This window comes from Bos indicus, chromosome 11 (assembly GCF_029378745.1).
Source record: "Bos indicus isolate NIAB-ARS_2022 breed Sahiwal x Tharparkar chromosome 11, NIAB-ARS_B.indTharparkar_mat_pri_1.0, whole genome shotgun sequence".
NCBI lineage: Eukaryota > Metazoa > Chordata > Mammalia > Artiodactyla > Bovidae > Bos > Bos indicus.
In genome coordinates, this window is record NC_091770.1 from 86,714,768 (window position 1) to 86,730,851 (window position 16,084).

A 16,084-nucleotide genomic window follows, 5' to 3' on the forward strand; every position below is an offset into this window, starting at 1 on the left:
CTTGGACTGCAAGGAGATCCAACCAGTCCATTCTAAAGGAGATCAGTCCTGGGTGTTCTTTGGAAGGAATGATGCTAAAGCTGAAACTCCAGTACTTTGGCTACCTGATGCGAAGAGTTGACTCATTGGAAAAGACTCAACTCGGATGCTGGGAGGGATTGGGGGCAGGAGGAGAAGGGAACTACAGAGGATGAGATGGCTGGATGGCATCACCGACTCGATGGACATGAGTTTGGTTGAACTCCGGGAGTTGGTGATGGACAGGGAGGCCTGGCATGCTGCAATTTATGGGGTCGCAAATAGTTGGACACGACTGAGCAACTGAACTGAACTTACCTCTTCTCTGTGCCTTTATGGATTTCTTCCACTCTCTCCCTCCCTTTCCTCACAAAATGATTTTAAGAACTCCAAGAAGGAGCATTATTTGTAATTAAATATCAGTGCATGTGTGTTTTAGAGCCTCAAAGAAGTAAATCATTCAGCTATCCTGGAGCATCTAATAAATACCTTAGTATTTCCCCCTGGAGTTTATACCCACTCTTCTTTCTTCTTATACAGCCGTACTGATCATGTAGGTTCTTGACCCCATGTCCACTCCATCCTGTGCTGAGTACTTCTCTCACTTTCCACCTGCTATAGCCCATGTCGTATCTGTCTTCTTGGCAGTCCCCGCAGTCATCTCATGAAAAAAGCTTTTTTTTTTCCTCCTGAAATTCTTAACTTGACCATCAATTACAAAGTAGCCAGAAGCCAGCTGACCTGAAGCCTAGACAGGGAGGGGCGTGGGACTGGGAGGGCCAGCCGTCCTGGGCGAGTGTGAGGAGGACAAGCACCGAGGCTCCTGCATTTTCCTCTTTGTTCACAGTAGACAGTTTGCAGGTGTCTGGCCCGGTCTTCCATCGTCTCTGACCGAATTCACACTTGGGTAGCAGGCTCGGGGACTGCTGGTTCGCAGCCACGTTCGCAGGCTGACTTTGAAGGGAGGAAAGTGGGACCTGCTTTACTGCAGAAGCCTCTGCCCTTGGCCCCCGCGTCTGATCCTCTGCCACGGCTCCTTCCAAAGCTCAGGTCTCTCCAGGGAGCCGAGACCAGACAAGTCTCTACAAGCGCACGGTCAGGTACCCAGAGAGGAGACCAGAGCCGCTCTGCCCTGTCATGGAGGAGCTAGGTCATCCTGAGAAGAGTAGTAATTTCCCACAATTGACTTGAAAAGTCTTTTTCTTCCCAAATTAGTGTTCTCTGTGTACCACCTTGTCTCAGTGGCTCCATAGTTATTCAGAATTCCTGTTACCTGTAAAATCTCAGCGTTTATAGCCCTGAAAAGAAAGAACAAAAATGAAATGAACAACCAAAGGCATTTGCTGAGGCTGACATGAGTCACACATATGCTGGAGTCGGTTTACACTTTACTTTTGAATTCTGGTTTTAAAAAAAAAACAAAAGGCGAAACCAAACCTTCATTTCACTCAGTTTGTCATGTGGAAGCTTGTCATTTAGAATATTTAATGGACACATTTCCTGAACAAAACTTTATAAATCAAGCATGGTCTGACACATGCCTGGAAACCAAAAATTCTTAAATTGGAATCCTGGTTTTAGACTCAATCCTTCTGTGGCCTGGGGCAAGTCATAGAATATCTTACCTCCCTTTTGCCATCTATATTCTGTCTCAGGGATGTTGAAAGGATTAATTAGTTAGTCTGTTAGGAACTTTGAAGATGAAAAGTACTTTAAAAGTGCTTCTTAATAGCATTATTGCTTAGAAAAGAGTTGCCACTTTTATGCTAACCACTTTGTGTCTCAAATTATATAAGGAAGGTATATTTAGTACTAACTAGTAGTCGTAAACTAGAGTAGAGCTTTCAAAGCTGTGAACATCAAACACTGGCTTTCAGAATTTCAAAGGCGCATCACTTTGTCTCGTGGAGCTGTGTTCTCAGTAATTAGTCCCAAAGATCATATTTCAGGAAAAAGACGACCCTTTCATACAATGTACCACCACCACCACCAGTCTCTTTAAAATTCAGCCAAGCTTTTAACTTACAAAAGGGTGCATTCATTTTAAGTTGGTGCAAGGAGTATTGGAAAGGAAAGTGTTTTTACTTTTTTTTTTTTTTTTTGAGGAAGGAACTGAAAAGAAGATATAACCTTATTCTTTTTGGTTCCCTCTCCTCTCCTCTCCCAGATTCATCCCAGGGATGTGAGGGTATTGCTTTAACCTTTTCTAGAGGGCTTCCCAAATCCGCCTGCCAAAGGAGATGGGGGTTCGATCCCTGGGTCAGGAAAATTCCCTGGAGGAGGAAATGGCAACCTACTCCAATATTTTTTTTTTTTAATTGAAGAATAATTGCTTTACAGTATTGTGTTGGTTTCTGCCATACATCAACGTGAATCATCAGATCAGATCAGTCGCTCAGTCGTGTCCGACTCTTTGTGACCCCATGAATCGCAGCACGCCAGGCCTCCCTGTCCATCACCAACTCCCGGAGTTCACTCAGACTCACGTCCATCGAGTCAGTGATGCCATCCAGCCATCTCATCCTCTGTCGTCCCCTTCTCCTCCTGCCCCCAATCCCTCCCAGCATCAGAGTCTTTTCCAGTGAGTCAACTCTTCACATGAGGTGGCCAAAGTACTGGAGTTTCAGCTTTAGCATCATTCCTTCCAAAGAAATCCCAGGGCTGATCTCCTTCAGAATGGACTGGTTGGATCTCCTTGCAGTCCAATGGACTCTCAAGAGTCTTCTCCAACACCAGAGTTCAAAAGCATCAATTCTTCGGTGCTCAGCCTTCTTCACAGTCCAACTCTCACATCCATACATGACCACAGGAAAAACCATAGCCTTGACTAGACGAACCTTTGTTGGCAAAGTAATGTCTCTGCTTTTTAATATGCTATCTAGGTTGGTCATAACCTTCCTTCCAAGGAGTAAGCGTCTTTTAATTTCATGGCTGCAGTCACCATCTGCAGTGATTTTGGAGCCCAGAAAAAGAAAGTCTGACACTGTTTCCACTGTTTCCCCATCTATTTCCCATGAAGTGGTGGGACCGAATGCCATGATCTTCGTTTTCTGAATGTTGAGCTTTAAGCCAACTTTTTCACTCTCCACTTTGACTTTCATCAAGAGGCTTTTGAGTTCCTCTTCACTTTCTGCCATAAGGGTGGTGTCATCTGCATATCTGAGGTTATTGAGATTTCTTCTGGCAATCTTGATTCCAGTTTGTGTTTCTTCCAGTCCAGCGTTTCTCATGATGTACCCTGCATATAAGTTAAATAAACAGGGTGACAATATACAGCCTTGACGTACTCCTTTTCCTATTTGGAACCAGTCTCTTGTTCCATGTCCAGTTCTAACTGTTGCTTCCTGACTTGCATACAAATTTCTCATGAGGCAGGTCAGGTGGTCTGGTATTCCCATCTCTTTCAGAATTTTCCACAGTTTATTGTGATGCACACAGTCAAAGGCTTTGGCATAGTCAATAAAGCAGAAATAGATGTTTTTCTGGAACTCTCTTGCCCTTTCCATGATCCAGCGGATGTTGGCAATTTGATCTCTGGTTCCTCTGCCTTTTCTAAAACCAGCTTGAACATCGGGAAGTTCACGGTTCACATATTGCTGAAGCCTGGCTTGGAGAATTTTGAGCATTACTTTACTAGCGTGTGAGATGAGTGCAATTGTGCGGTAGTTTGAGCATTCTTTGGCATTGCCTTTCTTAGGGATTGGAATGAAAACTGACCTTTTCCAGTCCTGTGGCCACTGCTGAGTTTTCCAAATTTGCTAGCATATTGAGTGCAGCACTTTCACAGCATCATCTTTCAGGATTTGGAATAGCTCAACTGGAATTCCATCACCTCCACTAGCTTTGTTCATAGTGATGCTTTCAAAGGCCCACTTGACTTCACATTCCAGGATGTCTGGCTCTAGGTCAATGATCACACCATTGTGATTATCTGGGTCGTGAAGATCTTTTTTGTACAGTTCTTCTGTGTATTCTTGCCATCTCTTCTTAATATCTTCTGCTTCTTTAGGTCCATATCATTTCTGTCCTTTATCAAGCTCATCTTTGCATGAAACGTTCCTTTGGTATCTCTGATTTTCTTGAAGAGATCCCTAGTCTTTCTCGTTCTGTTGTTTTCCTCTATTTCTTTGCATTGATTGCTGAAGAAGGCTTTCTTATCTCTTCTTGCTATTCTTTGGAACTCTGCATTCAGATGTTTATATTTTTTCCTTTTCTCCTTTGCTTTTCACTTCTCTTCTTTTCACAGCTATTTGTAAGGCCTCCCCAGACAGCCATTTTGCTTTTTTGCATTTCTTTTCCATGGGGATGGTCTTGATCCCTGTCTCCTGTACAATGTCACGAACCTCATTCCATAGTTCATCAGGCACTCTATCAGATCTAGGCCCTTAAATCTATTTCTCACTTCCACTGTATAATCATAAGGGATTTGATTTAGGTCATACCTGAATGGTCCAGTGGTTTTCTCCACTTTCTTCAATTTCAGTCTGAATTTGGCAATAAGGAGTTCATGGTCTGAGCCACAGTCAGCTCCTGGTCTTGTTTTGGTTGACTGTATAGAGCTTCTCCATCTTTGGCTGCAAAGAATATAATCAATCTGATTTCGGTATTGACCATCTGGTGATGTCCATGTATAGAGTCTTCTCTTGTGTTGTTGGAAGAGGGTGTTTGCTATGACCAGTGCATTTTCTTGGCAAAACTCTATTAGTCTTTACCCTGCTTCATTCCATATTCCAAGGCCAAATTTGCCTGTTACTCCAGGTGTTTCTTGAGTTCCTACTTTTGCATTCCAGTCCCCTATAATGAAAAGGACATCTTTTTTGGTGTTAGTTTTAAAAGATCTTGTAGGTCTTCATAGAGCCGTTCAACTTCAGCTTCTTCAGCGTTACTGGTTGGGGCATAGACTTGGATTACTGTGATATTGAATGGTTTGCCTTGGAGATGAACAGAGATCATTCTGTCGTTTTTGAGATGGCATCCAAGTACTGCATTTCATACTCTTTTGTTGACCATGATGGCCACTCCATTTCTTCTGAGGGATTCCTGCCCGCAGTAGTAGATATAATGGTCATCTGAGTTAAATTCAACCATTCCAGTCCATTTCAGTTCGCTGATTCCTAGAATGTCGACATTCACTCTTGCCATCTCTTGTTTGACCACTTCCAATTTGCCTTGATTCATGGACCTAACATTCCAGGTTCCTATGCAATATTGCTCTTTACAGCATTGGACCTTGCTTCTATCACCAGTCACATCCACAGCTGGGTATTGTTTTTGCTTTGGCTCCATCCCTTCATTCTTTCTGGAGTTATTTCTCCACTGAGCTCCAGTAGCATATTGGGCACCTACTGACCTGGGGAGTTTCTCTTTCAGTATCCTATCATTTTGCCTTTTCATACTGTTCATGGGGCTCTCAAGGCAAGAATACTGAAGTGGTTTGCCATTCCCTTCTCCAGTGGACCACATTCTGTCAAATCTCTCCTCCATGACCCGCCCGTCTTGGGTTGCCCCACGGGCATGGCTTAGTTTCATTGAGTTAGACAAGGCTGTGTTCCTAGTGTGATTAGATTGACTAGTTTTCTGTGAGTATGGTTTCAGTGTGTTTGCCCTCTGATGCCCTCCTGCAACACCTACCGTCCTACTTGGGTTTCTCTCACCTTGGACGTGGGCATCTCCTCACTTGAATCATATCACTCCAGTATTCTTAACCTGGAGAATCCCATGCACAGAGGAGCCTGGTAGGCTTCAGTGCATGGGGTCACAAAGAGTTGGAAATGAATGAGCACGCACACATGCAGAAGGGCTAGAGCTAACATTAAAACTTACTAGAAATGTCTATCTTTAGGCTTAGTTCTGTTTTTTCTCTCTAAAGCAAGTTAACGCTGATCTGCTTTTATAAAGAACACGTGAAAGTGAAGTCGCTCAGTCGTGTCCGAATGAAGTATTATATAACTGGTACTAAATTTAAATTCAGAATCAACATCTTGACTGTCGTAGATGCACTGAGTTGCCAGGCACAGCAGACCATAACAAGGACAAAGATTATAGAGAGAGACTTTAGAAACATGATCAAGAAATGAAATTTGAATTGGGGGTAAATTGTGTCAGAAAGCAAGTCACGTACGAAGTTGAAAGGAGAGGTAGCCCTGAATCAGGCTGAGTCAAATCCCCAGTGTGATTGCTTTTGTTTTCTCCATGTCATCAGATGATCTCACGTGTCAAGTTGCTTGTACTCTGGGTAATGAGTGTGGTCCACAAGCTAAGACCGAGTGAAGGAAAAGTCAGAGTTCTCCTAGCACTTCTCTGTGGCTTGACCCAAAAGGCTTTGCTTGTGTTCACTGCTGTGTAGAAGGTGAATGAGTTGCTGAGATGCTCACATACCTAACTGGTGCCTGGATTTAATATAAAATGCTTTAGCAGCTTAAGTGCCTCTGACCGTTACAGTAAATTACATGCTTCAGAAATATGGCTCCTTTGCATTTTGGCTTCAGAAATGTGATTTAGTAACATAAATAGCAAGCACTGAAATATTTGGAACCACCACTTAAAATACTTAATTAATGGGTGTTTGGGACAGCCATTGTTTCTACTGTATATTTGCTGAGTCTGAGTAATGACGGTTTGAGTGTCTGCAATTCTGTCCATTGATTGTGTTAAACAAATGCCATTTTCTGTCTTTACCACATGTGTAAAAGGTCATTCTTTGTGTGATCGATTCTAATTAAAGCTTGTTTCTAATGGGAAATCAAAACATAACCCTAATTAATGTGTCATTCTCTTAAATTTCCTGCAGTAAAACCCTTGAAGACCGGTTGAAACTTGAAGCGAAAAACGGAACATTGAGTGTATCCGACACCACGGTTGGCAGCAAACAACTGACATTTACATTAAAGAAGGTAAGTTGCTTTCTCGTGTTCTTTTTTAATTCACAGAAGGAAGACGAGGCTTCCATCAGTGTTGTGTGTGTCTGACCTGAGAGCTGCCTTCCAAGCTTCCCCCTGTTGAGGGAGTGTGTGCTGTTTGGGCATGTTTTGCCTGCAGCCGGAGCCCCTCCTGGGTTGCAAGCACACTGCAGGGCAGAGCATTGGCAGAGCCAGGCATCCGTCTGGTGTCCCGAGGGAGGCAGGCCCCCCGTGACCCCAGGCTCGGTACTGTTGGTGAAGAGCCGCAGCATGGTTTCGGGCTTGCTGGGCCACCTGAGGTGGGACCTTGTAAAACAGAAGTCCTGACCATCCACCACTGTGAAAGAATAGTTGAGGCTCACATGGACTTGAAGATGATAAGAACTGGTGATTTCTAATGTGTTCATCACAGTGCAGTCAGCTTGCCCAGGGTGGGTAGTTTCAGGAGGTAAATTACTTTATCCGCAGTAGGTCCCATTCTAAACTGACTTAACCACAGTCATTTCTAATCCACCTTTGATGACACCTGACATACAATGAAGGAGGAATAAGCTGCTTTAAATATTTGCTATGAACAGATGAGTGAAGAAGCTCCATGGTTTTAGTTTTCAAAAAAATTTTTTTCTCATTTAGTCACTCTCGCTTAATATGTGTTGTCACAAAGAGGAAAAGAATGACAAAGACTTCGCTTCTGATCCTTTTCTTAAATTGAGATATAATACAAGTATCTAAAATCCACCCTTTTAAAAATATACAGTTCAGGGTTTTTCAGTTCAGTTCAGTTCAGTAGCTCAGTCGTGTCCGACTCTTTGCGACCCCATGAATCGCAGCACACCAGGCCTCCCTGTCCATCATCAACTCCCAGAGTTTTTAGTAGTCACCAAATGCTGTGCTCGATTATCACCATCTAAATCTGGACCATCCTCATCACTCCAGAAGGAAACCCCACCCTCTCATGTCCCAGCCTATGGATTTGCCTGTTCTGGACATTGTGTATATATATAGAATCACACAACATGTTTTCTTTTGTGACTAGCCTCTTTTACCTTAGCATGTTTTTAAAGGCTAATCCACGTTGCAGCATGTACAAGAGCTTTATTCATTTTTGTGACTGAGTAATATTTAATTCTGTGAATATACCACAGTTTTTTGTTGTTTAGTCGCTAAGTTGAGTCCAACTCTTTTGCGATATTATAGACTGTAGTCCACCAGGTTCCTCTGTCCATGAGATTCTCTGGGCAAGAATACTGGAGTGGGTTGCCATTTCCTTCTCCAGGGGATCTTCCAGACCCAGGGATCAAATCCATGTCTCCTTCAGTGGCAACAGATTCTTCACCACTGAACTACCTGGGAAGCCCTTTCCACAGTTTGCTTATCCCTGAATCTGATGGTGGACATTAGGGTTGTTTGTTGTTTTAACTTTTTAAGGAACAACCAGACTGTTTTCCAGAGCGATGGCACCATTGCCCATTCCCACCAGCAGTCTGTGAGGGTTCTGTTTTTTCCTCATCCTTGCCAATACTTGTTACTGTCGGTCTTTATTGTAGTCATCCTTGTGGGTGTGAAGTGGTATCTCACTATGGTTTTGATTGACATTTTCCTGATGACTAACAATGGTAGAGCATTTTTTTTATGTGCTTATTGGCCATTCATACATTTCCTTCGGAGAAATGTGTTCACAACGTCCGCTCATTCATCTCTGGTTGTTGACAGTTCTTTCTGATGTCGTCAGAAGGCCTGCCAAATGATAAGGATATTTTTTACTTAGTTATCATTCATTATCTTATATAGATAAAAAAAAAAAAGCAGAAAAAGAAAAAATATTGTTTTTTCTTTGTGATGAGAACTCTAAGGATTTACCCTCTAAACAGCTTTCCTGTGTGTAATATAGCAGTTTTGACTGTAGTCTTCACACTGTACATCACACCCCTAATACTCCTTTATCTCGTGACTGAAGTTTGTACTTTTGATTACCTTTTCCCAAATCCTCCTCTTCCCACTCCTCCCATTAGAACTTTTTTATTCTGTGTGTAAGAAGCTTTTCAGTTAACTGTCTCCATTTACAGCAAACTTGCATCTTACATTTCTCATTTAAATAAGCCAAAACTGGCTGTGTGTTCAGACTAACTCGTTGTGCCTAGTTTCTTAGAGATTCTCTGTGTACCCTCGAACGTTTCCTAATTCCCTCTGAAGTTCACGACGCTGAGGGGGCGGCAGGCGCAGGTCTCCTGTGGGAAGACCTCGCAAGCTCCCAGCTGCCCGGCCCCGAGCTCCCTCTGCCACACGGGGTGAGCTGGGAGGACGCAAGCGCACCACGTTTCCCCAGTTGAAAGGTACTGAGGTCAGTATCAGTTTATGATTTGTGGTAAACTGGAAATAAGATGGCTCTGATTCCCCCATCCCCACCCCCCAAAAAACAATAGAGGGCTACCCTGATGGCTCAGCCGTAAAGAATCTGCCTGCAGTGCAGGAGACATGGGTTCAATCCCTTGGCCTGGGAGACCCCCTGGAGGAGGAATTGGCAACCCACTCCAGTATTCTTGCCTGGGAAACTCCTTGGACAGACAAGCCTGGTGGGCTACAGTCCATGGGGTTGCAAAGAGTTGGATACAACTTAGTGACTAAACTGCAACACAAAAACGAAACATTTAAGTGAAAATACTTAAAACAGCCTTGCGGTTGAGTCTAGCAGAGGCTTTGAAACTAGTTTGGGGAATGCATCAGTTGGCATTTGGCTTATGCCTGTTTCATCCTTTGACTAATAGAATTTCAACTATTAAATCTTAGTTTTATTTAAGAATTTTTATGGAATTATTGTTGTGGGGTTTTTTTTAAATACAAATTCTTTTATACTAGGTATGTGATATATTCAGGTAAAATCTCGAGTTTTCCAAGTATTTTCATATATACTTTCTAAAATGTGAATCAAATTGAAGGAGAAAAACCTATGCTTTAATATTATTTAAAATTGCATAGTGGCAAAACTAGGATTAGGTCCCAGATTCTACTTTTAAATACCCTGTAGTTCATTCCCTCAGGGGCCCTGGGCCAGCCGGGTACTGGTGCAGGTGTGGGCTTTGCATTTAGCCTCCCCCGTGTCCCGAGATAGGACTGCCATGGATGTGGGGAAGGAGTCAGGACAGGAACAGGGAGGAGAAGGAGCTGGTTGGCTCTTAACTCGTAACGAATCGGTCACGCAGTGGCAGCATCTTGCAGATACAGCTCTTCTCTAGATTGGGGATAAGGACAGTTTTTTTCTGGACAGGGGCTTCCCAGGTGGCGCAGTGGTAAAATAGTAAAGCCTGCCAGTGCAAGAGATGCAAGAGACCTGGGTTTGATTCCTGGGTCAGGAAGATCCCCTGGAGTAGGGAATGGCAACCCACTCTAGTTTTCTTGCCTGGAGAATCCCATGGACAGAGGAGCCTGGCGGACTGCCCATGGGGTCACGAAAGAGTCAGACACAAGTGAACACACACATGTTTCTGGACAGAGGTTTTTCTGCAGGGATCGCTGCTACCTCTGAGCTCACACGTAGACACCTGCCTTTGTGGGGACTCCACGGGCCAGGACTTGTGGAGTGTGCTCCAGGAGATGTAGGTGGGGCTCCTGGAAGCTGGCTTTGCCACCACACCCCCAAGGGAAATCCACGACAGATGTCCGTATCAAAGACGCAGAGCAGCTCATGACTTTAAAAGCCCCAGCACTCCCTGTTTATCTTTATTTAGTACCTCATTTCCCAAAGTTACTTGGACCAGAGGCATTTTTAAAGGGATGCTTCTTAATATGAGAGCTTCCCTGGTGGCTTAGGAGGTTAAGTGTCTGCCTGCAATGCAGGAGATCCCTGGGTCGGAAGAGTCCCTGGAGAAGGAAATGGCAACCCACTCCAGTATTCTTGCCTGGAGAATCCGATGGATGGAAGAGCCTGGTAGGCTACAGTCCACAGGGTCGCACAGAGTCGGACACTTCACTTTTCTTAATATGAAGAAACAGAATATTAAATAAGCAGTGTTCAGGGGCTTGCTGACACACCATTATCTGGTCTGCTAGGGAGCCTGCAGTTTCCCTCGGGTTTCTGAGTTCTTCATTCACAAAGGAGCCTCAGCCTGCTCTCTGCCACGTGCTAGGGACACACAGAACAGACAGACGTGGCCGTGGGTGTCGCAGTCCCGTGGATGGAGGGAGATCACATACAGTCACCTCATCGTAATGTGGGACATGCTCCTGGGGGCCCAGGGCTGGGAGTGTCAGGGGCCCGGCCCAGTGGAGGAGTGAGGGACAGCTGGGTGAGGGGCAGGCAGAGCCCTGAGGGGCGGGCAGGGTTCCAGCCTCCAGCCTCACTGTGGGGTGGGAGTGAGCCTACGTGTGAGAAGCACAGCCATCACGGGGCTGCCAACTGTGGCCTCACACGTAGCTGGAGAGGCACGTAGAGCTGTCCAACAGGGCCGTGTCCAAGGTTAAATTTTAACCGTGGTCTTAAGAACCGTGGAAAGCGGTTGAAAAGGTCTAGTTAGCAGGAGACCGGCATACCGTTTCTATTTTTAGAGTCACTGTGGTCCGTTGCAGGAAGAGGCAGACTGAAGGGGGCTGACAGAGGTTCCTCATCCTGTAGTGAGAGATCAGGGCTGGCCTCAGGCAGGAAGGACCGCGCCCCGGGGTGACCTACAGAGGAGCACACTGGGCGGGTCACTTTGAAAAGGCTTTGAAAAATGGCACATAGGAGAAGTGCTCGACGCTTCAGAATCTCAGTCCAAGGGTTTCCTCGAATAGGAAAGAGTCATCAGTTTTTGGTCTTATAAATCATGTTCTTTTCTCATGATTCCGTCACCTCCCAGCTCTTTCACTTTACAGAAGTGGAATGATCCGGCAATAAGTGAACACAGAGACTTGTTCTTCAAGGCAGACATATGAATGAGTACCCCCCAGGTGCCTGGAGCTGGCGGGTCACAGGCCGGCAGGCCGTGCAGGTGTCTCTAAGGCGCCATTTTGCAACTTTGAAAGTGGTTGCCCCGCCACTGCTGTCAAAGTTGGACCTTCTTTCAGTTCCACCAGCTAAGGTTTTTATTTTGAGCTTCACAGTTAGGGGTTAGTTTTCTCCAAACCAGACTCGGTGGAATGGAGCTGTATTCTTAGAACTCCAAAGCGTCGCTTCCCTTCAGCGCAGGTTCTGCACTAATGTGGCTCTCTTCTGTGAGACGAGTGACACCGTCTGGAGACGAGTGACACCATCTGGAGGAGGTCTGGTTTTCTCACCTGAGTGCTGAGAACAGTGCCTTCAAAGCAGCCGTCCCAGAACTCATGTGCCCCTTCCGGCCGTGAACTTGCGATTGACTGATGTGTCTGCCGAGCCTTTATCAGTGTTTAGTGGTAGCTCTCTCCCTTTCAAGGGAGTTTGATTCTCTTTGGAACCAGCTCCGGGGGACTGCATTGTTAATCATGGGTGGGTTATTACACAGTTTGGGGGCACAGAAGGACTTTTTTTGTCGTTAAGACAATGTGAGTAAACTGATGAATGGCTCTGGCTTGTCAACGAAGAACAGTTCCACAAGAGAAGTCGTGGGCGTTTGGAAAGCCATCACGTCTTCCTCAGGCGGGCTCCCCCGTGAGGGGCTGTGTGGCGTGTGGGCTGAGGAGCCAGCCTCGAGCTGCGTGGTTCAGGCCGTGCCCCGGCCCCGGGGTTTTAAGGCTCTGGGCCTCACAGTGACCGTGGTGCTGGCACTGTCCCTGCCGGAACCAGGCTGAGGGTGCTGGTCGTGCCGTTGGCATTCCGATGGCCCCTTGGAAAGGGGTGTTGGCACGTCCTTTCTCTTTCTTTCCCCTCATGTACTCTTCTTTCTCAGTCGGAGCAGCAGAAGAAGCAGCAGGAGGCTGAGAAACTGCACCGGCAGGAGAGGAAGGCTGTGCGCCGTTCGGCAGGCCATCTCAGGTCCCGGCCCAGGCGGGGGCGGCCATTCCACTGATTCTGGAGCAGGCCCTGCGTGTGACCCCGAGGAGCTCAGTGCATCTCCCCTGCCGGATCGTCGTTCATTTGTGCATGTTAGCCACAGCCGGGTTTGGGCAGCCCTCAAGTCCCTGGGAACCCTCGCATTTGCAGAGAGAAGTCCAGACCGGGCCGTGGTCCCCAGGCCTCTGGTCAGACTCTGGGGCTGGGCCCGCTGGCCATGTGGCGCTCCGGGGCACCTCTGTGCCGTATGGCTCCCTGAGAACATTATTCCTTCCCCCTGGTTTTAATCCAGTGTGAGAGGTGGTTGTCTTCTAATACTGTGAGATGTGCCCCGTGAACTGAGAGGGTCTCCTGGGCTGCAGACCAGGGCCCGGGGTTTTCTGGAACTGTCTGCCCTGCCCGCTGCCACCCACAACTCCGCTGGGCTCCCACCCCCACCCCAAGAGGCCACTCCCGTCTCTCCCGACTATGGGCTTCGGTCAGGTTTGTGTTTTTAAGAATGTGCCGGTAAGTGTGTTTATGTGTTGGTCTGGGATTTTTTTAAACATATTTTTATACCAAGGGAATGTAAATTAAATGGTAATAGCCATTTAAAACAGAAAGTGGAAGCTACTGGATATTCTTTTAACTTGGCAGAGGGTTAAATACAGGTTTTTTTCCCCCAGTGTCTCAAGTGCAATTAGAGATACACTGGCTGGAGACAACATGTATAAAAATAAATGCTTTCATTTGAACAGTTTCTTGAAGAGAAACCCATTCCTTGAGTTAATTTGAAAAATGACTTTGGTTTCTTTGTATGCGAATGTGTGAAGAGTCCCTGAGATAGTGACTCTTGGGTTGTAAATGATAGAATCTAAGTTGAGATGCCAGGAGCAAAAAGGCAAAGGCGCTAATGAACACAGCCAGGCTGGAGAGTAACCGCCTCAGGCCACCGGGGTCCAGGCCTCTGCACCCAGGCTGGCCTCCTCCTTTCTCGTCTCCCTCCTGTTGGGACCTTGCTTCCGACTCCTCGGTCTCCGCTCCTGTCTTCCTACAGCCCCGCCCCCACCACGTGTCTCTGCTGCCCTGCAGACTGGGAACAGCACGGGTCAGGCTGTGACCTCTGTGGTCTGAGAGGGAGAGATGTTTCCAGGAAAAAAAAGAGAGAGAAAGACAGAGTGTGTGTGTGTGTGTGTGTACAGACACGTCACCAAAAAGAGACTCTTGTTACCTGGAGGGCCCTCTGTGGTGTGAGAGAGGATGTTTCCAGGGGAAAAAAAGGAAAGAGAGACGGAGTGTGTGTGTCTGTGTGTGTGATGGGGTGGGGTGGGGGGTGTGTGTGTGTACAGACATGTCACCAGAAAGAGATCTTGTTACCCAGAGGGTCCTCTGTGGTCTGAGAGGGAGAGGATGTTTCCAGGAAAAAAAAGAAGAGAGAGTATATATGTCTGTGTGGTGGGGTAGGGTGGAGTGTGTGTGTACACAGACCCATCACCAGAAAGACTTGTTACCTGGAGGGTGTGTGTGCGCATGCACACAGACACGTCACCAGACAGAGCCTCCAGTTACCTGGGCAGCCAACATGACTTGTGTTGTGGTACCAGAGGGCCCCCACCATTCCTTTCTCGGCCCGTCTCCTGGTCTTTTCTCGGGGCTCCAGCTTCCTGTGACTCTTGTGTCTCCCACATTGTTTGAGAAGAAGGTAAAGATGAGAAGAAGGTAAAGAAGGACGCTGCCGGCTGGCGTGTTTCCCTGGGGTTGAGGGACCTATTTCCAGACCTGTGTCCTGGGGTCAGGCTCTTCTGCACCTATACCTGGCCTTCCCGGGCCCCCGCCCCCACCTTTTCCTTCTTTCTTTGGGGTCCTCCCTGTGGTTTGGGGAGCCAGTACACCTTTTGGGGAGTTTGCAGAAGCAATGCTGCTTCTGGCCAAGGGGCTTCGCTCGCCTGTGAAGTGAGGGCTTGTCTAAGTCTGGAGCCTCAGCAGGTTCAGGGCGATGGTGCGGGCCCATCCAGGATGCCTGAGCCGGGGGCATCGGGGCCAGCCTGTGACCCGGTGGGCAGTCCCAGCCCTGTTGCTACCACCTGGGCGTCCACTGGCTGTTTAACTTCTCTGGGTCTTGTTTCCTCCTGAAAGTGGGCCCGATCCTTCCTTTCGGTGAGGAGCGCATTGGGCCCGCGCGTCCGTGAGCACCTGGCACAGTGAGGCTCTGCAATGCTCCGTGAAGTGCTGTCAGCACCGTCCTGCCCCCACGCTGCACACACCCTTTGAACTCAGCGTGTTCCTTAGTACCAAGGTGTTCCCAGGGTGAGGTGTCCCTCAGCGTTCGCTCTGGGGGATTCCTGAAAGGGCAGATGGAAGCCTGAGCTGAACCTGTGAGGGACGTTTAAGACAACTTGCCGAGTAGATAGAAAGCTGCAGAACGCATCCTCCGGGCCCTACTGTTCCCCTAGGGACCCCTTGAAACAGCCCCTCCTCTTCAGAGTGGCTGTTCCTGGAGCACCTGCTATAAACCCCATGTTATCTTCGAAGTACCTTGTGTTTTTAAAATGTCACATGAGTTTTGTGCTCCATGATTTCTGATCGCTTCCTCACAAGCCTGAGAACATGACCGCGCTTCTCCTGGGCTTCCACCTAGAAGGTGCTGGCAGGGTGTCCACGAGCCAGAGGCCCAGCCTGAAGCTGGGGGCCTGGGTTTTACCATCAGGACCATCCTGGGGTTGTTGTTCAGTCACTCAGTCATGTGTGACTCTGCAACCCCATGGACTGCAGCATGCCAGGCTTCCCTGTCCTTCACTGTCTCCTGGAGCTTGCTCAAACTTATGTCCACTGAGTCAGTGATGCCATCCAACCATCTCATTCTCTGTTGCCCCCTTCTCCTTATGGAAAATTTCAAACCCAAACCAAAGCCAAAGAGAGCATAAAGAGCTTCCGTGCACCTATCATTGTCCAGCTTCAATAATTAACAACATAGACTCCCCCTGGTGGTACAGTGGATAGGAATCCACCTGCCAATGTAGCGGACATGGAGACACAGGTTTGAGCCCTGGCTCAGGAAGATTGCACATGCCACAGAGAAATTAAGCCCACACACCACAGTTACGGAGCCCCCGTACTGCAGCTAAAGCCCGGGCCCTGCAATAAGACAAGTCACCGCAATGAGAAACCCGTCCACCGCAACAAGGAGTAGCCCCTGCTTGCCACAACTAGAGAATGCTGGCTCACAGCAACAGAGACCCAGTGCAAC

General features: G+C 47.2%; 1 protein-coding gene across 3 annotated transcripts in view; it reads left to right on the plus strand.

Annotated features, from left to right (window-relative positions):
* NOL10 (nucleolar protein 10) overlaps window positions 1-13,597 on the plus strand; it is a 90,061-nt gene extending 76,464 nt beyond the window's left edge. For 2 of the 3 annotated variants that reach the window (XM_070799138.1, XM_070799139.1), the window contains 3 exons: window positions 6,809-6,911; window positions 10,965-11,125; window positions 12,755-13,597. In XM_070799138.1, the coding sequence (XP_070655239.1) occupies window positions 6,809-6,911; window positions 10,965-11,125; window positions 12,755-13,145 (655 nt within the window). In that variant the 3' untranslated portion in view covers window positions 13,146-13,597. The remainder of the gene's footprint in view (window positions 1-6,808; window positions 6,912-10,964; window positions 11,126-12,754) is intronic. The other variant, XM_070799140.1, reaches the window with a different exon arrangement.
* The last annotated feature ends 2,487 nt before the right edge of the window (window positions 13,598-16,084 follow it).